Source organism: Sphaeramia orbicularis, chromosome 8 (assembly GCF_902148855.1).
Source record: "Sphaeramia orbicularis chromosome 8, fSphaOr1.1, whole genome shotgun sequence".
In the NCBI taxonomy this organism is placed as follows: Eukaryota; Metazoa; Chordata; class Actinopteri; order Kurtiformes; family Apogonidae; genus Sphaeramia; species Sphaeramia orbicularis.
In genome coordinates this window covers 1,974,664-1,997,473 of record NC_043964.1, presented here as the reverse complement: position 1 = coordinate 1,997,473, position 22,810 = coordinate 1,974,664, and the positions used below count along the sequence as shown (strand labels likewise).

At 36.2% G+C, this 22,810-nt stretch overlaps 1 protein-coding gene across 1 annotated transcript; it reads left to right on the top strand.

The window, feature by feature from the left end:
- Positions 1-313: 313 nt before the first annotated feature.
- kat8 (K(lysine) acetyltransferase 8) lies at positions 314-17,777 on the top strand. Its single transcript, XM_030141272.1, has 11 exons — positions 314-718; positions 4,484-4,558; positions 4,671-4,849; positions 6,153-6,206; positions 6,296-6,460; positions 7,681-7,770; positions 8,862-9,002; positions 9,722-9,815; positions 11,647-11,797; positions 12,721-12,875; positions 17,573-17,777. Exons 1-11 carry the CDS (start codon positions 403-405, stop codon positions 17,635-17,637), a joined length of 1,485 nt encoding a protein of 494 aa, XP_029997132.1. The 5' UTR covers positions 314-402; the 3' UTR covers positions 17,638-17,777.
- Positions 17,778-22,810: the final 5,033 nt, after the last annotated feature.

The window sequence follows — 22,810 nt, the reverse complement described above, 5'->3', positions numbered from 1 at the left end:
TTGTTATTTTATTTACTGATTTCAGTTATATCTAGTATTTATAATATTTGTGTTAAAATAACATTTGGAAATTCATTCCCTCATATATGCCAATTTTAATCCACTCGATATTAAAATAATTAAACCATAATTATATCCAGTGTACTGATAAAACTATCCAAACTTAGCAACAGTAACAGTGTCGTACCTCGGCTCCTAATCAAATTTCCTATATTGCTGCTGCAACATGAACGTTGCATTTGACTCATGGGATATGTAGTTTTGGCGGGTTGTGGGCGGCCCCTCGGCGCCTCCCTCCCACCGCCGCCATCTTGGCCGTGTTGTGCAGGCCCAGCCCTCCCGGTTCTCTGCGCAGGGTCCAGAGGCGTGCGCTTGTTTTTGAAACGGCTTGGGTTAGCTGTTATGACCGGCGGGGCCGACTTCCACAAGAGGAGCGACAACCAAGATTCAGGAGACAGAATGGACGTGGACATGGACCCCGGGCACATGGAAAGTGAGCGGTCCGAACTGGACTCCAGTATTCCGGCTGCCTGCTCCTCCAACGGCAGCGGCGGGGAAGAGGACGAAGCGGAGGCCGTGGGGCGCGTGAGAGAAGCCGGGGGCTCGAGTAGTCAGCACACCCCGGATGGAGGAGGGGTCCTGGGCTGCGGGAGGGAGCAGGAGGTGTCGGTCGAAATAGGGGAGACGTATTTATGTCAAAGAGCCGATAAAACGTGGCGTAAGTAGCGAATATATAGATATTAACGCTCAGGTATCCGGGTGTGCCTTTTAGGCACACTTTGCACTTCGTGTTAAAAAACTTTATATTATTTTTCACATTTTAAATAAGGTTAGAATTCAAAAGTTGTTCATTTTTACATGATCTTTAAAATTCTGTCCACCAACTCAAATGTGCACATTGTAAACAAAAGAAAATGAGCAGACTAGCATCTGTCTGCCAAGTGTGCAGAAAACGCACTGTTTCTAACATTTGATCTGTATGATTAGAGCTGAGCTGGATTTACAAAAATAAAATCAAATTAGAGCAGAAAAATAAATCAATATATAATATTTAATAGTTGGATTTATAGGTGTGCATTTTACACACACTTGGTGACAGATGCTAGTATTTTTGAACATTTGACCTAGCACCAAAAATAACAATAATGCAAATGAACCAAAGTTGGAGTTAATCACTGACATATGCCAGGATGAAAAAATCAAATAATATGTGATCCACTTTTTATGGAGTGTATTGAAAAAAATTACATTTTTTTTTGTTTTTTGCATCCAAAACAATGGTTTGTTTACATTACAAACACAGCATTTAACCCTTTCATGCATAGTGGTCACTCCAGTGGACAGTTACTCTACAGCTGTTCTCTTGTATATTCATGGGTTTTGTTGTTTTAGTTCCATATCAACCAACACAGTGGACACTTATGCATCATCTCATGAACTGCAATTCATACCATTATTGTAACTTTGTGGTTCTTGATTGGTTCTTGAGTGGAAATCAATTGTTAATATTTATTTTTTGCATATTATCTCCATGAAGTGAGTTATAACTAGTATTAGAATATGTTAAAATGTGAGAAAACATCAGATTAGCAGCATTAAACATGGTTTCATTTCACTGTTTTCATATCACTGTATGATATTGGGTTTTAAATACATGTTTCTTTGCCTCAAGAATAAAATTCATGGTGTTGCTGAGTGGACATTTTTGTAACTCCATGAAAAACAGGTTGATTAAAAAAAAATTCAGTCACATTGTTTTTTTTTTCCATGCCTAAAGAGGAATAAAAACACTTAGGAAAAAAATCTTGATTAAGGTTCTCATAATTCATGCATGAAAGGGTTAAAGGGTTAAAAAATGTGACAGTTATTGAGTATTTGGTATTTTTATTTACAGCTCGAGTTGATGAAATAGAAAAAAGTCTAAAAGAATTAAAAAACTATGAATTTTTTTTTTTTTTTTTTTTTTTGACATTATTCCACCAGTGTGCCAAAAAGGCCCACTTGGTGCTTAGTAAGGGCCTTGGTGGACGGGATACCAGAGGGTTAAAACACATAAAATCCAACATGCCTCTGGACTCTACTCCACTTTACACCAGATTCTGTTGAGATTCGTGCGGAATCTCATCGCTAACGTTGGAAACTCAATCTGTGCTAAGAATAAGAAAATGCTTTTGTGTTACAGTCCGACTTCATGGCATTCTTGAAAATGCTGCGGTGATAGTAAAACCTTATAATGCACTCCAGCAGGGAAAGTTTTGGAAAAGTTATCTGTATGAGTAGATGGAACCTGCAGCTGGGGTAATAATGGCTCAACATCAAACCATGTGTGAAATAAGTGGAAATAACAACCGTATTAAAGTCTTATGAATCTGAATGTAGCTGTAAACACTCATAGTTGAAAACATGACACATACAGGTCTAAAATGTTAATATTCAAACTAAATACATAATATTCATTCACAATAACAAACATAAACAATGCAACCTCAACATATTTGATATGTAAAATACTAAATTCAAATGTGCAGTGCTTTCAGGTTTAAGCCTTATGGACCCCTCAGGACATTTTTGTACAATTTTAACATCTCTCTCTATTGATTTGCTGATCATTATGCCTGTGTTACAGCTTGTGGAATGAATTTCTGCCAGACTGTTTCTTTTTTTGACATTTGTTAATCTAATTTCACGTCTAATATACATAGCTGACATTTTTTTTGCCATAAAATCATCATATATATCAATATTTTCTCGAATTTTTTATTTTCTCTGCTGAAATCTTTTGCGCAAAGCTACTATATATTCTATCATTTTCAAAATTTTAAGCCTTTAAATTTCTGTTTGAATTACATGATGCCACTTTTTTTTTATTAAAAAATACACACAATATATGAGACTTTCCATATAATACATGGTGGGGGATTTGGCAATGTTTTATATCAGAGTTAATAATAAGCAATAACACTGATTCATTGCATTAGTAGTTTGTATGTGATATTTAAAATATGGTTTTAATGTAAGTTAATGAGGCATTTTTTGCTATGAGAGTCGTGCACTAAACAAAAAACAGTAAAGCAGTGAAATCAGTGTTAGTGCTAATCTTAGAGATGTCCAATACTCTGATATAAAACAATGTCATATACCTCCACTGTGTATTATGTGGCAAATATCTTATATTTTCTGTTGTTTCTTTAAATAAACAAATGGCACAATACATGATGTATTCAAACCGGCATTTAAAGAGGTGAAAATGATTGATTAGTTGGTAGTTTTGAGCACAGTTGAAAGGGCGTAAGAGATTTATACAGAAAAAAAACATTCATATATGAGGATTTTAAAGCAGGTTTTTTTGGGGGGGTTTTTTTTTGTTCATATACATTTTTTGGAACAAGGGTCCACAGGAGGTAGTCAGTTAGAGCAGGGGTGTCAAACATGCAGCCCGGGGGCCAAATGTGGCCCACCAAAGGGTCCAATTCGGCCCCTGGGATGTTTTTGGTAAGTGCAAAAATTCCACAGTCTTGAATGGAATTAAGAAAAAAGAATTAACTTGAATTAAGGAAAAAATCTTGAATTAAGCCAAAAAAAATTCTTCAATTAAGTAAAAAAAAAAATCTTCAATTAAGCCAAAAAAAATCTTCAATTCAGTAAAAAAATCTTGAATTAAGAGAAAAAAAATCTTCAATTAAGTAAAAACAAAATCTTGAATTAAGCCAAAAAAAATCTAGAATTAACAACTTAAAGTTTTTTTCTTTGTTTTAGTGCAAAAAATAACATTAAATTCTGAAAATATTTACATTTACAAACTATCCTGAAACAATTAGATGTAAATAATCTGAACAAATGTGAAAAACCTGAAATGTCTAAAGAAAATTAAGCACAATTTGAACTCTTTTCTTCCTGTTCCTCAGTGTTTAGTGTCTTTGTAGATCTGATCCAGAATGCACATGTAGAAATGATAAGTTGAGGAATAATATTATTAAAATGGCACTAAATTTTCTTACATTTTTTAATTTAAATTTCAGTTTTTTCAGGTTTTTTTTTGGGGGGGGGATAGTTTATAAAAGTAAGTATTTTCATAATTTAATGGGGGGTTTTTTTTGCACTAAAACAAAGATAAAAATTTGGAGTTGTCATTTTTTATAGGTTATTATGTTATTATTTTACTGGTCCGGCCCACTTCAGATCAAATTTAGCTGAATATGGAACTGAACTAAAATGAGTTTGACATCCCTGAATTAGAGGAATGCACAAGGGTTAAACTGTAGCTGCAAAATAAAGCTCATAATAATAATATGTAAACAGACGCTGCTTGCATCTGTGCTGTGTCCTCCAGATGGGAAAAATGACTGCGTGTGATGTGCAGCACAACCAGTGAAATAATGTGAAATAATGATACAATGATAGACATTTTCTTAGTGATAAATCACAGAGGTCAAATATGTTGACTTTGGATCACTAATCATTCCTCCTCTTCCTCTCTTTTCAGACACAGCTGAGGTTATTCAGTCCCGGCTGAATGAGCAGGAGGGCCGAGAGGAGTTTTATGTTCACTATGTTGGCTGTGAGTGCAGCCTTTAATATTCATGTCACCACTTTATGTCATCCTACTTCAGTCTAAGTCTGTAATAGGCTACCGTTCCCTCTTTCCTCTTTTCTCCTCTTAATCTTTGTAGTTAACAGACGTCTAGATGAATGGGTGGGTAAGGCCCGTCTGGCGCTAACGAAGACGGTGAAGGATGCAGTGAGGAAGAGCACAGAGATCGGAGGCGTTGGAGATTTGGGAGATCAGCCTGAACGCAAAATCACACGGAACCAGAAGCGCAAACATGACGAGATAAACCATGTGCAAAAGGTTGATATGGTTTTTTTTTTGTTTTTTTTTTTTAAGGCTGGGCAATTTAATGCATTATTACCGCGTTAATGCATTCATTAAATAACGCTGGCAATTTTTTTTCTCTCCCGTTAATGCCGTTTTATTGTAACTCCTATTCTTCTGCTTGTGTGCGTGTAGCATTAGCTCGGCAGATAGACAACAGGTTTACCAAGAAAAGCCGGACACCCAAAACTTGTGTCCAAATCTGTTCCTGTAGACTCACTGTAAAACTGACACATACAAACAAAATCTGTCTGAGTTCTGTTCACTGCCTTAGTACATTTACATTGGCATGATACATTTAAATGAATGGGGAAAAGATCGCTAGCTCGATGCTAACTTGAATGGGAAAATCCATAGACACGCTAATGATTAGCATTTACAGATTAATTTAAGATTTACAATGTCTTTTTATCCAGAAACAAAGGTTCACATCAGAGATATTTGATACTATTCATTCTGACAACAACTGAACAGAAAATACTCACAGGCAAACGTTTTTGGGGCCATACAAACAGAGTGAAAGAAACGTGTCTGTTAGTTCCTTCTTATGTCCAAACTGAGTACGGGAACACCGCAAGGACAAAACATACGTTAGTGACACTTATTCCCACCACTAGAGGGCCCCCTTTGTTTACTTTGAACAGCTGAACATCACATATTATTGGGCTTATTAGTATTAGTACTGATTAGTGGGACTAAGACTCCTGTCAATCACTCACAAGTGTAAATAAACATGTGTGGACATAAACATGTGTAACAGTAGCGGTCTGTTCCATGGACATTTTCATTTGAAATGTTTTCAGATGGTGGGGGGAGAAGGACACAGGTGTTTGGAAGCACTGACGTGGAATTATTTTTATCAGTGGAGTACTGCAGTCTGAAATATCACTGAAAGGAAATACACGCTGTTGATGCTGCCCCCCCCGCCCATAACTATGCAATTAATTGTGATTAATCGCAGAAATCCACATGATTAGTTGCAATTAAAAATTTTAATTGCTGCCCAGCACAATTTTTTTTTTTTTTTTTTTTTTTAGTTTGTGATGTGTTTGTGACACTGTTATATAGAAGTAAATGGTAGGAGTTTGATAAGATAGACTTTATAGATCCCACCATGGGGAAATTTCTCAGTTGACAGCAGCAAATACAAAAATAAAGTGCAGGAAAGTCAGAAAACAGAAAATATACACTTGCGAAATATAAAATATAAAGAGAAAAAAATAAGTATTTATGTAAATTTAGATTTAAATGTGAAATGTCATGTACTTGTTGTTTGCAGACGTATGCAGAGATGGACCCGACAACAGCTGCACTTGAGAAGGAGCACGAGGCGGTAATCGTTACTTCTCTGTCCTAAATTAGTTTTTGCATTTGAAGTTTAATTTATGTAATTAAATGACACCTTTAATGTCTCTCCCTCAGATCACCAAAGTAAAGTATGTGGATAAGATCCAGATAGGAAACTTTGAGATCGATGCTTGGTACTTCTCCCCGTTTCCTGAGGATTATGGGAAGCAGCCCAAACTGTGGATCTGCGAGTACTGCCTCAAATATATGAAGTATGAGAAGACCTTCAGACATCACCTGGTCAGTCCAGCTTTCACTGCAGTTTGGGAGGTTTTTATGGAACATTTGTGCCTCTTTTAAACAGCAGCTTTTGATTGTTTTGTCCTTTAAATCAAGAAACATGGCTTGAAAAATGGATCGAATTCTATGGTGACATAAATGGACCAAGTCCTAAAGAAGCCTGATGATTTTCCATACTTTTTATTTATTTATTTATTTTTTATTGTTACTATTTTATTTTATTAATTATTTTATTTACTTATAGTACTAACAAGGCTCTAGAGCAGAAGTGGGCGATTCATTTTCTTATGGGGCCACATGACAAACTTTGACAGTTGTTAAGGGCCAGACCAATACACCTGCAGCTCTGCTCAATATACACCTCTATATAAACAGGAAATGAAACAATGCAATGATGCAATGAAAATGTAGAGCACAGAATACAACTATTTATCGCATATTCACGAGAACATTTTTCGAAAATGTACAAAACCAGCTTCGCATTAACTTTACATGAGACACAATAACTGTGTCCAGCTTTGTTTGTTTGCATATTTCAGTCCCTTTTTCTTTTCTTTACCTCTGACTTCAGTGAAGAAATACTTCGAAGTCCATGTTTAGTTCAAAACTATACATTCTGATTTTGGCCTTAGCTGACCAACAAACCAATCAGTGCTTAAGCCTTATGCTAAATGCTGAAAGTAGATTAATTTAGCAGATCCTGCAAAATAAAAGCAGTGCTGGTGTATTTATTGCATCTATTATGATGATCTATATTTGCATTGACTTTTAATTTACCAATGGCCTCATGCGGGCCAGTCAGGCTCAGCTGTTGGGCCGCATGTGGCCTTACGTTGCCCAGGTCTGCTCTAGAGGCTGCAGTCTATCTCACTGTGAAAAGGTGATTTTTAAAACAGTTATAAGACTTTGGAGCTGTTTTATTCTAAAGGAATGTTACATTCTGTTTCCTAAAGGAGACACAAGTCGCCCACTTTGGCAATTAGGCTCAGGGATGAGTTTTCGTTAAATATTTTCAGACAACAGTTACGTAATATATGTCCGTTGCCGGTGTTAGTTTATGCATAGTAGTTATTGACAATAACTAAAGCGTAGAGTGAATGACCCTTTTTACCGTTCATTTATCACCAGGATACAAATGATCATCATTTCATTATTGATGTTTGTACACCCTTTGTGGTGTGTTGGCAGAAAGTTTGACCTCTGACCCTGTGTGTTTACAGTCACACTGTCAGTGGAAACAGCCTCCAGGCAAAGAGATCTACAGAAGGAGTAACATCTCGGTATTCGAAGTGGATGGAAGGGACCACAAAGTGAGCATCTACATCCTACATCTGCACAATATTCTTTGTTTTTGGCCTTATTCTGAAAAAGAGAGTATTCCATTATCAGCTTACATACCTAATGAAATGAACATTTTAAGCAGCTGTACATACTCACATTAAAATTGGGATTTTTGTTTCATAAGCTTTACACTTATGGTAGATGTTCGACCATGCAAAAATAGCTTCCTTTTTACATTTATCTACCTCCTTAAAATGGTCTGCACCATATATCAGTACACATCCAAAAATATGATGATATCCTTTTTCATCACAATTAAAATACTGTAGGTATGTTTAAGGTCACAACACCCTGTGTAATCTACATGTCTTTAACCCCTAAAGACCTAGTGCTACTTTTGTGGAAATTCCAAAATTATTTTTTACCTGCATTTAATTTTCTTAACTGATTTCTCACCATTTATTATAATATTATCCTTTCGTATTTTGTAGTTTTTCAGTGAAAATCTGGTATTTTTCTGTATTTCATTCAGTGATGATGTAGATGTTTATAAAAGCTCAAACTAAAGTTGAGGGTTATTATATCAGAAACAGAACACTGAAGAAAAGGTGACTTTCCTCAACAAAATATAGAGTATCAATAACTGACCATAAAAACAAGTGTCTCCATTCATTGTCGTTTTTTAAACTCCATGGATTTTACTGGTGAATCAATGTTATAGGAGATGACACTGTTTCCATGTTCACTACAGAGCCTCTGAACGTCCAAATGGGTCATATCTGATGACCATGAAAAGATGAAGAACTGCATTTTACACCAATTACTTACATGTACTGATAGGGTTAGTGGATCAGCTGGTATTAAACAGTTTAGATCAGTGGAGGATTTTAGTCGACAGTGGGTGTTTGGGTTTTTATGGGTTAACTGAAAACACTGCAGACTATATCAGAATATCCAAACAAAATATGCAGTTTACATGACACTCGTCTAATTTAGAAAACTGTCAAATTCTTAATAATAGTGAAATATTGGTGTGTTTGGAAATTTGCTGAGTATTGAAAAAAAGTCTGCAGAGGATTGTGTTTGTGATGTTGTGTCAGTGGTTGTTGTGTGTTTGCAGATCTACTGTCAGAACCTTTGTCTGCTAGCGAAGCTCTTTCTCGACCACAAAACGCTATACTTTGATGTGGAGCCGTTCATCTTCTACATTCTCACTGAAGTCAACAAGCAGGGGGCGCACATCGTCGGATACTTCTCCAAAGTAAGTCTGAGTGGAATGTGTGGTCTGAAGTATGAGCAGTCACTGTTTTAGATGAATGCAGACTGTAGCAGATTGGTTTCAGTGTCCCACATCTCACTTTTAATTTATTTTTATTCAGTGCAGATTAATAAAAGGTACTGTCTGGGTTCTTGTAAGGCCTTGTACTTTTTTTCTTTTAATTGGGATGATGAAAAAGTGATTATCCCCTGGGGATCAATAAAGTTAATCTGTCTATGTGTCTGTAAGGGCATTAGCCTTCTCTTAACATTCAAAGCTACTTTTTACATGATTGTTGCCTTTGTTGCAGAAATAAAAACTTAGAGATTTATTTATTTAACATAGTTCGTTTGATAGAATTCTCCCTCACTATATTTACTAGCCCCATCCACACATTTTCTTTTTTATTTATTATTGGTGCTTAAATAATAACTCAAATAAAAGAATAGCGTTTAATCTGAATGTCCAGCTCCCACCAGATTTGAGAATGGAGCAAGATGGCTCATTCCTTAGCTACTTCCATCACCATCATAGGAGGAAACATGCCTAGCATTAAACCTCTTTTACCTTTTTCTACATTTATTCATCTAATGAGGCACTTCCTCTTGTTGAGATGCTGTTATTAGTCAAAAAAATTGCAGGGTGACACAAATTTTTAAGTCCTTTGTTAGCAGTGAACATTTGAAGAGTTAATGACAGTTGTTTCTTGTTTTGCTCTGCAGGAGAAAGAGTCTCCAGACGGGAATAATGTGGCATGTATCCTCACACTGCCACCGTACCAACGCAGAGGCTACGGAAAGTTCCTCATAGCTTTTAGTAAGTGAACAGTACTTGTCATGTTTCACCGACTTCACTCTTTTAACAGGAGGTACAGTGTGTCTATAAAACATCCAGAAAACCAAATGACAAGTTATGTCACAAGTTGAGTTAATTTATTAATACAGCACTTAAAATAACACCATAGAGGGAGATTAAGAGTAACTTATCAGAGGGCAGCAAACTGATGAAGGTCTTCACAGGAGCTTACAAACAAACACCCACTAAGACTGGGTCTAAATTATATCAGGGTCTACAAAAATGTAATGGTGTGAATTCATTTTACATGAAATCGAAATGGGAATCAGAATTGAATATTACTGTCTGAAAGTGAGTGGTATTCTATGTGTAAAACGCAGCTGACATCCACCAGCTCTAAAGGTTGGTGAGAATTTGGCTGGAAAAACCTCATTCGCTTTTTTATTACACCAAATATTAAAAGCAAACAGTTAGGAAATCAGCAGCAATGCTGGAGAGGATGCGGTCACACGAATGCCAACCACTCAAATACACTGGTCTACAAGGAAAATGCTTCCAGAATAAAAGTAATGAAATTTTATCACTTGAGAGTCACTGATAAAGAAAAATCCAGTCAAAAATGCTGGTTGGCTGAACTTTCCAAGATACAGCCTTGGGTCAATATGTGAAACTCAAGAATTAACGAGAGAATGGGTTTGACTCAAAAGGAATATTTGTCTCAGAGCTACAAGATCTACTTCAAAACACTGTCTGCACATTAGAATACACTCACTTTAAGGTTCTATTTAGTGGAAGATTTATAAAACTATTATATAAATGTACATAAACCAATATATATGTGTAATAACACTTAATCATATACCTTGAAAACATCAGCAAACCGGCACTTTTGTCATTTATTTTCCAATTAATCTTATTAAAATACGTAACATTTAGCACATTTAATGTCTGAAGCAAATCATTTCTAAAAAATTGTAGACCAGTGATATCTTTTGGACATGTATAAAAATGCAAATGTTTTGGAACCATGTTGTTCAGACAATGGAGAATATTTTGAATGATAAAATTCCAATGGACCCCCAGACTATCTACCTGGGTCTAATACCTGATGACGTAATTAAAAGAGAAGACACTTATTTAAAATTTTAATTCTTGCTGCAAAAAGGTAGTCACAAGGAACTGGTTAAAAAGTGACTCTTTGACCACAACAGTAGCTGGACATTATAGAGGAAATATATACCATGGAAAAATTAACATTTCATCTGAAGATTAAGATGGGAACTTTTAAGCGAAGATGGGACAAATGGACCAGATTCAAGGACACTAATTCTTGATATCAGATCAGGTACAGAAAAGCAGTTGAATGCATCAGGAACGACATCCCCCCTTGTTTTTTTGTGAGTTTCTTTTATTTTGTTGTTGTTGTTTCCGCGCTGTAAAAGTGATTTAAAATAATTAAAATTACAAGTTTAAAAAAAAAAAGTAACACCATAGACCTTTCTGCTTGCAGGGTCCACCTAAAGTCAAGAAGCGGTGTTGTCTGTAACAACTGTCGTAAAATCTCTATCTTGGTTATACTGGGTTTGTGGACAAACCACTGATACTGGCAAACTTCCTGAGGCAAGACAGGAGACATACCACATAAACTCTATAACCAGTGCTTTTAAACTAAAGTGTGTAATAACATGTCTGTTACATAGTTATTACCTTATTAATGCTAATGACCATGTATCACCCATGTTACATACATGCATACAGTAGTAGCTGCAGCATGTTTTATAGTAAACGTGCAGTTTGAGAAGAAACCTGTCATCAAATTCTGAATCATTTGTGTTTCATTTCTCACCTGCAGGTTATGAGTTGTCGAAGCTGGAGAGTACGGTGGGCTCTCCAGAGAAACCCCTGTCTGATCTGGGGAAGCTGAGCTACAGGAGTTACTGGTCCTGGGTCCTGCTGGAGATCCTGCGGGACTTCAGAGGGACACTGTCCATCAAAGACCTCAGGTAAACGCACACATGCAGCCACGCTCTGCTCTGGTAAATCAAACTCAACCTCTCTCTGGGTTTCTGCAGGTTCATTTGAAAAGTGTAAAACCCAAATCTCGCTTATGGAAAGAATTCTGTTGGAAAAACATGACTGGTTTCTTTATTAGCCCTAGCCATAAGTCACACTATACCAATGGGAATTCACAGAGCTGGAGGAACTGTAGCCGCCACACTGCACATCATTTCCACATGTTCTGGGAATGCCCAAAAATGAACCATTATTGGAAAGAAATACACAAAGCCATAGAAATCATTCTTAATAGCTACTTCCCTTTGGATTTCAAAACCATGTAGTTTGGGATACATTTCTCCAGAGGTCAAAAACATAAACAGATACTTATTCAGCATATTATTAGCTGCAGGAAAAAAACCAATAACTAAACGATGGATGACACAAGAAGAACCGACAATAAATAATTGGATCGACATAACCATGGGAATTTATAGGATGGAAAGAATAACCTTTACTGTAAATTTGAAGATGGATTTTTTTTGTGCAACACTGGGAGGGATGGGTGAGATATGTGAAGCCTTTGAGATCTGATTTTGCTGAAATGAATGCATGAATATGAACCCAAAATCCACTGAAGGAAATATGTTTTTATGTTTTTATTCATCTTTATTTATACATTGATTCTTTACTTTGAGATTCTGTATGCCAGGACCATGATGAGCTGCTGGAAATGTTTGTGTTTTGTGTTTTTTACCCCCACTCTGGATGTGCATAGTTTGTGTATTTGTCTGTTTTTTCTATGCGTGAAAAAAAAAAATCAGATTTCTTTCAATAAAAAGAGAATTTTAAAAAAAAAAAGAGAAAAGTGTAAAACCCGATAAATGTTTCGAACTTAAAATATCTTCAATCCAATGCGCTTTGTTTACAGTCAGATGACCAGCATCACTCAGAGTGACATCATCAGTACGCTGCAGTCACTCAACATGGTCAAATACTGGAAAGGACAACATGTGATCTGTGTGACGCCCAAACTGGTGGAGGAGCACCTGAAGAGCGCCCAGTACAAGAAACCGCCCATCACAGGTGAGAAGCAGCAGCCAGTATTTAACACAGAACACCTGCCGTAATGCTCACAGACATGGACACTCACCACGGACCACAGCCACTGAATGAAGGCACTAACGTCTCCTCAGAACCAGGAAAATAGATTTCTGAAACATATTGCAGCTGTCAGGTGGAAACCTCTTATGTCCAAAACGGTTATTTTTCAGGAAACTGGAAAAGCGACATATATTTTAAATCAATCAATCAGTCAATCAAATTTTATTTATATAGCACCAAATCATAACAAAAGTTCTCTCATGACACTTTACATATAGAGTTGGTCCAAACCAGACTGAAGCCAATTTACAGAAACCAACACAATCCAACAGGAGCAAACACTAGTGGGTGGAGACAGAGGAAGGAAACACCACCTTTAACAGGTTTAAACCTGGAGCAGAACCAGACTGAGGAGGATGGACGTCTGCCTTGACCAGGTGGGGTTAAAGAGAGAACAATAGAGAGAGAGAGAGACTGGGGGAGAGGGGGGAGGTAGGGGGAGGCACATGGATGCAGCTGATGCACAGATAACTGAGCTAGAACATCTATGGAACTGTAGAATAAACACTATCAGAACTATATGGAGAAGTGAGTGATGACGATGAAGGAGGAGAGAGGCAGGAGCACAGCAGCAGGTCCAGAGAGGATCCAGGGAAAACCTGTGATGATCCAGGGAAATAAATGACTGGAGGTAAGAGAAGTAGTCATCAGCTGCTTTCAACACTTTCCATTGGTTAAATATTTGTAAAACCATCAGGCCAATTGATTTACTGACCAATGGAATTGTTTTGTGACAAAAAAAAGGATCAAGAATTGACTTACGAGGTTTCCACCCAACAGCGACAATATGAAAAGGTCCTTACTTTTTTCACTCAATATTGATAAAATACAGAGGTATTTAAGTTACTTGGATTTGGTTTGCTTTTTTTTTTTGAATGAATGAATGAATGAAAAGCGATTTAAATTTGTATTTGCTGGATATTTTTTTATCAGGTTTAATGTGGATTTTGTCTCCATTACTCCCTCTTCTCATTGTACATTCTACTCTTCACATTGTGAACAGGATGTATTATTGTTAGATATAATAGTAGGAAGTGAATCAAGTCTGGTGAGTCATTCTTAAAAGGAGGAGGAAAGTGTTGTAAATCATATCACACATGGCCAAGGCCGTTGTACCGCTGCAACGATACACATAAATGAACGCTGACTCACACACACATTTTTCTAGCAGTTGGGGAAGTTTCTTGTAGTACCGGTGGAGAGAAGAAATGAAGTTGCCGAGACAAAGAAGTTGTCTTTGTGTGAATGTATTATGAACTAGGGATGTAACGATCCGAAAATTTCACATCACAGTTTTTGTGACCAAAATTACCATGGTTATCATTATTATCGCAGTATTTGTTGAAATTGTGCTTAAAATGTTCAAAAAGTACTAATACACACACTGAAAGAATTGAACCAAGTTGTATTTAAAAAAACAAACAAACAAATAAAATAATAGTCCGAATGTCCCTTCTGTGTCAGAAACATTTCAATATTAACCCTTAGTGGTCTGAGTCTATTCTGTCTGTTTTTCAGTCCTTTTGGTTTGGCCTTTATATACTATAGAAACAAATGTTTACTATACCCATGTTTGGGATCTGTTTTTTCAGCACAACTTCATCTATCTCATCTGTCTATTATTTTTCACTTTAACCTACTATAAAAACATAAAAGGACAAAAAACACACAAAAAAATGTATATAATTTATTGCATAAATAACACACAGATTTTTAACGAACCTTTTCAATAACTTTAAAAGTGAATATTGGTTCCAAATATTAGGTATAGAAAGTAAAATTGTAATAAATTCAAACTATACTCACATATTTGACATAAAAGCAGATCTTTTCATAGGGTTTTTTCCCCTAAAAGTGCAGTAATCAAACACGGTTATCATGAGAATTAGAATTTAAGTGCTAATACTAACTGTCTGTGATTTTACTGCCGTTTATCGTTATACTGGTAATCGTTACGTCCCTATTGTGCACAGAAGGAAACAGTCTGACAGAGTTCAGAGGCAGTCTGATAGAAGCACTTCAACAACACAAGTTTTTTGGTGTATTTATACAGTCTCTGTAGCTGAGTAGATAAGTGTGTACATGACGTACAGAACGAAGGAATGCTGCGAGGTAGCTTCAAGGACATGTGGGGGTACCGCAGAGGAAGAGCCATGTTCTGATTATTGTGGGGGATATGCTGATTGGAGCTGATTATTCATTTAGAAATCAAGTCAAACACGCCAACTTAAACTTGGAGAAATACAACAAACCTAATGATCGTATTGAATTTTCATAGTCTCTGATTAGTGTCACTGGTTCCAAAATATCCCATATATAACCACACATGCTTATATGGGGATTATTGTTGGAATTTGATAAAGTGTTCAGCTGTAATTGACCGTCCTGTCCGTTCGAAAGACGACACGAAAACAGCAATAAAATGTTTAATCGGTGGTACTACTACCACTACTACTATTACTACTACTACTGTTACTATTACTATTACTACTATTAGTACTACTACTACTATTACTGTTTGAACTATTACTACTACTACTACTGTTAGTACTACTACTGCTACAGTTGCTACTATTACTATTTCGACAATTACTACTACGATTATTACTACTACTATTAGTACTACTACTACTACTACTGTTGCTACTACTACTACTACTAGTACTTCTATTACTACAACTACTACTATTATTACTACCACTACTACTACTATTACTAGTACATTACTCCTCCATTAGTTCAAACCTGTTGATGTAAAACCTGCAGAAGCATCGTCTGTATCTGTCCTCTTTTATATCTGTCTATCTGTCCTCTTGTCCTCTTTTACATCTGTCTATCTGTCCTCTTTTACATCTGTCTATCTGTCCTCTTGTCCTCTTTTACATCTGTCTATCTGTCCTCTTGTCCTCTTTTACATCTGTCTATCTGTCCTCTTGTCCTCTTTTACATCTGTCCTCTTGTCCTCTTTTACATCTGTCTATCTGTCCTCTTTTATATCTGTCTATCTGTCCTCTTGTCCTCTTTTACATCTGTCTATCTGTCCTCTTGTCCTCTTTTACATCTGTCTATCTGTCCTCTTGTCCTCTTACATCTGTCCTCTTGTCCTCTTTTACATCTGTCTATCTGTCCTCTTGTCCTCTTACATCTGTCCTCTTGTCCTCTTTTACATCTGTCTATCTGTCCCCTTGTCCTCTTTTACATCTGTCTATCTGTCCTCTTTTACATCTGTCTATCTGTCCTCTTGTCCTCTTTTACATCTGTCTATCTGTCCTCTTGTCCTCTTTTACATCTGTCTATCTGTCCTCTTTCACATCTGTCCTCTTGTCCTCTTTTACATCTGTCTATCTGTCCTCTTGTCCTCTTTTACATCTGTCTATCTGTCCTCTTGTCCTCTTTTACATCTGTCTATCTGTCCTCTTGTCCTCTTTTACATCTGTCTATCTGTCCTCTTTTACATCTGTCTATCTGTCCTCTTGTCCTCTTTTACATCTGTCTATCTGTCCTCTTTCACATCTGTCCTCTTGTCCTCTTTTACATCTGTCTATCTGTCCTCTTGTCCTCTTTTACATCTGTCTATCTGTCCTCTTTTACATCTGTCTATCTGTCCTCTTTTACATCTGTCTATCTGTCCTCTTGTCCTCTTTTACATCTGTCTATCTGTCCTCTTGTCCTCTTTTACATCTGTCTATCTGTCCTCTTTCACATCTGTCCTCTTGTCCTCTTTTACATCTGTCTATCTGTCCTCTTGTCCTCTTTTACATCTGTCTATCTGTCCTCTTGTCCTCTTTTACATCTGTCTATCTGTCCTCTTTTACATCTGTCTATCTGTCCTCTTGTCCTCTTTTACATCTGTCTATCTGTCCTCTTTCACATCTGTCCTCTTGTCCTCTTTTACATCTGTCTATCTGTCCTCTTGTCCTCTTTTACATCTGTCTATCTGTCCTCTTTTACATCTGTCTATCTGTCCTCTTTTACATCTGTCTATCTGTCCTCTTGTCCTCTTTTACATCTGTCTATCTGTCCTCTTTTACATCTGTCTATCTGTCCTCTTGTCCTCTTTTACATCTGTCTATCTGTCCTCTTTTACATCTGTCTATCTGTCCTCTTGTCCTCTTTTACATCTGTCTATCTGTCCTCTTTTACATCTGTCTATCTGTCCTCTTTTACATTTGTCTATCTGTCCTCTTGTCCTCTTTTACATCTGTCTATCTGTCCTCTTTTACATCTGTCTATCTGTCCTCTTGTCCTCTTTTACATCTGTCTATCTGTCCTCTTTCACATCTGTCCTCTTGTCCTCTTTTACATCTGTCTATCTGTCCTCTTGTCCTCTTTTACATCTGTCTATCTGTCCTCTTTTACATCTGTCTATCTGTCCTCTTTTACATCTGTCTATCTGTCCTCTTGTCCTCTTTTACATCTGTCTATCTGTCCTCTTTTACATTTGTCTATCTGTCCTCTTGTCCTCTTTTACATCTGTCTATCTGTCCTCTTGTCCTCTTTTACATCTGTCTATCTGTCCTCTTGTCCTCTTTTACATCTGTCTATCTGTCCTCTTGTCCTCTTTTCTGTCTTTCTCTCTGTCCTCTGTGTGTCTCACTCATGCTGTGTTTCTTTCCCAGTGGACACCATGTGCTTAAAATGGGCGCCTCCCAAAAATAAACAGGCCAAGTTGTCCAAGAAGTGAGAGGCGGAGCCAGTGATGGATGCCACCTGTCCGTCAGCCTGTACACCGCCCAATCAAACCCTGCTGTTCTGAACATTGTACATAGTTGTTAGTAGCATCTGTCAGTATTTTCATAAATAAATACAGTCTACACAGAACAAAGCTGTCTCATCTGATTCTTGGTATTTTTGATATTTTTATTTCTAAATACAATGCTTTTGTATGATTCCAGTTCTTTGAATGGAAGTCACTTTAATATCTGTGATGCTCTTACTGTACGTGTGAGTCTACAGTTGGTGTGAAACTGGGTGGGACGACACTGCATGACTGATGGAGCGGAACAGACTTTAGTTCAGGAAACCACAGGGCAGCGGTGGCTCAGCTGGCACAGCGGGTTGTCAGCAGTTTGAATCCTGGCTCCAACTGTCCACATGTCAAAGTGTCCTTGAGCAAGACGCTGAACCCTCAACCCTTACATGGCAGCAGCCGCCTTCTGGTGTATGAATGTGAGTCAGCTAAAATGTCTTTAGGGGTCAAATGAGTGTCCATTTTTGTCAAAAAACAAACAGTTGTCCTACAGTCACAGAAGTGTGTGTAAATAATGCTAATCCATTAGTGCACAGACTACTGATATTCTTTGACAGTGGAAGCTCTATTTTCATAAATATTGGATTTGGAATAGCACGTGGATGTGAAAACTTTTGCTGGTGGACGGACGTGACATTACCCATGATGCTCTGGTCAGTCCCAGTACTTTATTAGGAATAAACTTCTAGACTTCCTATTGCTAATTGTGCTCTTCTTCATAAATGTTGGTATTGTGGATCTAAAACAATCCCAGCTGACACAAAAACACTAAATGTGTCAGTGGACGGATGTGACATGGTTGTTGTGGATCCCATCATACTGATGCTCTGCAGCCATGTCAGCGTTTACACTAATGATCCCTGTGCAAAAACTAGGAGCACTATTATTTATTGGATAGTTTAGCATCAGATTGAAGAGGAAAGAACAATCTAGAATTGTTCTTTGTGTCTAAAAATGCTTCTTATTGTAAAAGTGTTGATGTAAACAGTGCTGTGTGCCATTCTTCATGTATGTATTGGTGGAACAGAAGCAGGATGGATCAGCACCATACTCCAGATTGAACCTGTACAAATAAAACATGTGATATGGAGGAGAGAATCTGGGAAGAAAAACTGGGGAATCCAAAAGAAGAGAAGATTTGTTTTTCAGCTCAGTTCAGTTCAAATAGAACTTGGCCATTTGTGACATGAAAATATAGCATTAATTGTGCTGAAATGGTTCATTTTGGAGCTGAAAACATAGTTCATATGAGCATCAACATGTTGAACAGAACTGAAATCCTGTCCATTTGAACAACTGTCATTTACCAACACAAAGTTCCTTTGGATTCACTGAGACTGATTTAATATGAACACAGACACAGAAGAGCTGTGAGCACATTTGAGTCGGTGTGTGAATGAGTGAATGTGAGGAATTATAAAGTGCTTTGGACATCATTAAGGTGGAGAAAATGTTCTGTTTAAGTTCAGTCCATTTACCACTTTGTTGTCAATGGGTTGAAACAGTAAAAGAACAGCATAATAACCTATTTTAGTGCAAAAAAAGTGAAATCACATGATGAAAATGTCTATGAACAGTAGTTTGAATCTGAACAACCTGACATTTCTTTAGAAAAATGAGTGAATTTTATCATGATTCCACCTCAGCTGATCGACACAAGCAGATCACAGCTGACATCACAGTGGAGCTACAGAGGTTCATTTACTGACAGGTGTCTGGAACTGGAAAATATATGATTACAACAATTTAACCAGATGATGGAAAACCTCTAACAAGACTGGATTCTCGTATCTGAAAGCGTCAGAAAAGCAGTCCAGTGCATTCGTTAGCTGACAGACGAGCTCTAAGGACTGGTTTCTTATGAAGAGTCAAAAACGGTCACACCCGACATAACCCACGTAATCATGTGACTTCTGTAAGAATTCCTGCTCTGAGCTCAGGTATTTCTTGTGACACATCATGATGTTTTCATAATAACGTCTCAGAGCTTTTAGGAACAGTTTTCTTTCAGTTTCATGTTGGTGAAATGGACACTTTTCATGTTCTGCTGACAGGTTTGAAGTCTGGGCTTATCGACTCATTAAATATTTTATTATTTGTTCATCTTATCCTTTGCCAGTTTATTGAAGATGATATTAGTTATTATGAGGAATGTTCTGTATGTGAACGTGTCAGAACACTTGGTCAGTCTCAGGGGGAAATTATTGGGTGTTTCAGCCTTTCCATTCAAGTAGAATAAAGAAGCAGGAAAGAAAGAAACAATATGAGAGAAAAAAAAGGAAAAATATATAAACATACACATACATAAAGCTCTAAATATGCAAACATATATAGCTCTGAGTATATAAACTGTGTATATATGGATAGATAGATAGATAGATAGATAGATAGATAGATAGATAGATAGATAGATAGATAGATAGATAGATAGATAGATAGATAGATAGATAGATAAGGGATGGAACCATATGGAAATTTCAGATCACGGTTATTGTGACCAAAATTATCGCAGTTCTCATTATTATCGCAGTATTGTTGAAATTGTGCTCAAAATGTTCAAAAAGTACGAATACACACACTGAAAGAATTTAATCAAGTTGGATTTAAAACAAAAAACTAATTGGTACAATGCACGTTCTCTTGTCAGAAACATTCAAATATTAACCCTTAGTGGTCTGAGTCTATTTTGTCCGTTTTTCAGTCCTTTTGATTTGGCCTTTATATACTATAGAAACAAATGTTTACTATACCCATGTTTGGATCTGTTTTTTCAGCACAACTTCATCTATTTCATCTGTCTATTATTTTTTCACTTTAACCTACTATAAAAACACAAAAGGACAAAAAACACAAAAATATATGAAATCCAGTTTGAAAAATGTATATAATTTATTGCATAAATAACAAACAGATGTTTAACGAACCTTTTCAAAGACTTTAAAAGTGAATGTTGGTTCCAAATATTAGGTATAGAAAATTAAAATTATACTAAATTCAAACTCTACTCAAATATTTGACATTAAAGCAGATCTGTACAGAGGGTTTTTTCCCCTAAAAGTGCAGTAATCAAACAGTTATCATGAGAATTAGAATTTAAACGCTAATACTAACTGTCTGTGATTTTACTGCCGTTTATCGTTATACTGGTAGATATATATATATATATATATATATATATATATATATATATATATATTTAAACCAAATAACACTCTATTAAGACACAAAATTAGAACAGCAATTTGTACAATATGTACTCAACAATATATGATCAATATAATAATAAAAGTAATATACATAAGTGTTCCAAATCTCATCATGTGTGATTCTAATTCTGTGGTTCTCTGGTTCTAAGGTGGAGTAGAACAGTCTGACAGACACAGAACACTTATGTCGTCGTTTGGACTGTCTTTCAGATGCAGATGTTGAATTTTCATTGGGAAAACCACATTTTATTTGATTCTGAATAAAACAAGTGTCTGAACGACAGGAAAGTCCCACGAAGCCCAGCTTTACTTTTACATGAAGGGTAAGAACTGGAGCGACTGCTGCGATGACGTCATCCATGAACGGAAGAACATCCTTGAAGTTAAATGAAAGTCTTCAAACAACACTTGAAGTGAAACGAATGTGAAAGTATGATGCACATATATGGTCTTTCCTCCCTAAAGCTTCACACTCTCTATAAAAGCTGACCTTTCACAGTTTTAGGTTGTTCTCCTGCTTCGTCAGCTGCACACTCAGGTAGGTGAACACACACTGGACTTCCACAGCTGTTTCAACACCTCCGACCGGTTTATGTTCAGAGTTCAAGTTATTTTGAACCTGGAGTCGGAGGCAACAGGAAACATGTAATCTGAGCTTATTCTGGAATGAAAACTACACTGGGATTAGAATGAAGCAGGAGTTGAAAAACACTGAACTACTGTTTTAACTAGAGCTGTAAGAAAAGATCAGTTCTGCAAAATATATTTCATTTCATAATACTGTATCGATATTAAAAAGTACTGTATGGATATGTTTAGGTATTTATTCAAATGCAGATATGGTGGAGGGTCATTTATGTTTTTATGTTTTTCTTTTTTTTTGTTTATATTTTATTTATTCTTTTTAACACTCTTTTATTCAATAATGTTCATTCCTTTGTTGGGATTGAACTAAAATAATGTTCTGATGTTAGTTTCATTTTCATTTATTTATTTATTTTGAACATGCAAAGAAACAAAATAAAACAAAAAGCAAATTAAGACAAAAACAAAAGAACATTTAAATGAACAGAATCTATGTTCAGCACACACCAGTCTGAATACTGCAGAAGGAGCAGGAAGAAGAATGAACAGATTTAATCCACCCGCTCAGTGCTTTTACACCTTTATCACAAACTGAAGACAAGAATTAAACTAAACTATTTTCCTAATTCTAGCATCGAACCACAGCTGATCCAAACTGCTGTAACGGAATTAAACACAACAATATGATCATGTCAGTGCAGTCACACTAACAGACTCAACACTTCCACTGTTTAATTCACTCATTCCAGCAGATTTCTCAGTTCAACATCATCATAAACAAACAGGCCTCAGTATCTTTATTAAATACCAGAACTCTCAAAAATCATTTTTTTAAATATCTTTTTTTAACCCTTTCATGCACAAATTATGAGAATGTTAATCAAGATTTTTTTCGTTATTCCTTTTTAGGCATTTAAAAAACAATAAGATAAATTTTTTTTAAAAAATGAAGCTATTTTTCATGGAGTTGCAAAAATGTGCGTTTAATTTTTAAAGCAACGAAATGTGTATTTACTGATCTACTGTGTGTAAACTATGAAACAAAGACATTAAATGGAGCTAATTTGATGTTTTCTCACATTCTAATATACACTACAAACAAAAAGTTATGGGTATTTAAAATTTTGGGGGCGATTTTTTTCAGTTGGGATTTTTGCACAACGCTTTTCACTTTTTTGTGTGAACTGAATTGAAACACAATTTTTTTAATGATCAGACATAGTTTTATTTACAAATGGCAAAAACGACAAAAGACAAAAAAAATAAAAAATGACAAAAAAAAAAAATCCTTAACTTTTTGTTTGTTGTTAACTCTA

Coding starts and splice junctions, on each gene's coding strand:
- kat8 (XM_030141272.1), top strand. CDS start 403: ATGACCGGCGGGGCCGACTTCCACAAGAGGAGCGACAACCAAGATTCA. Junction 9,003..9,721: donor TCGTCGGATACTTCTCCAAA/GTAAGTCTGAGT, acceptor TTTGCTCTGCAG/GAGAAAGAGTCTCCAGACGG. Junction 9,816..11,646: donor AAAGTTCCTCATAGCTTTTA/GTAAGTGAACAG, acceptor TCTCACCTGCAG/GTTATGAGTTGTCGAAGCTG.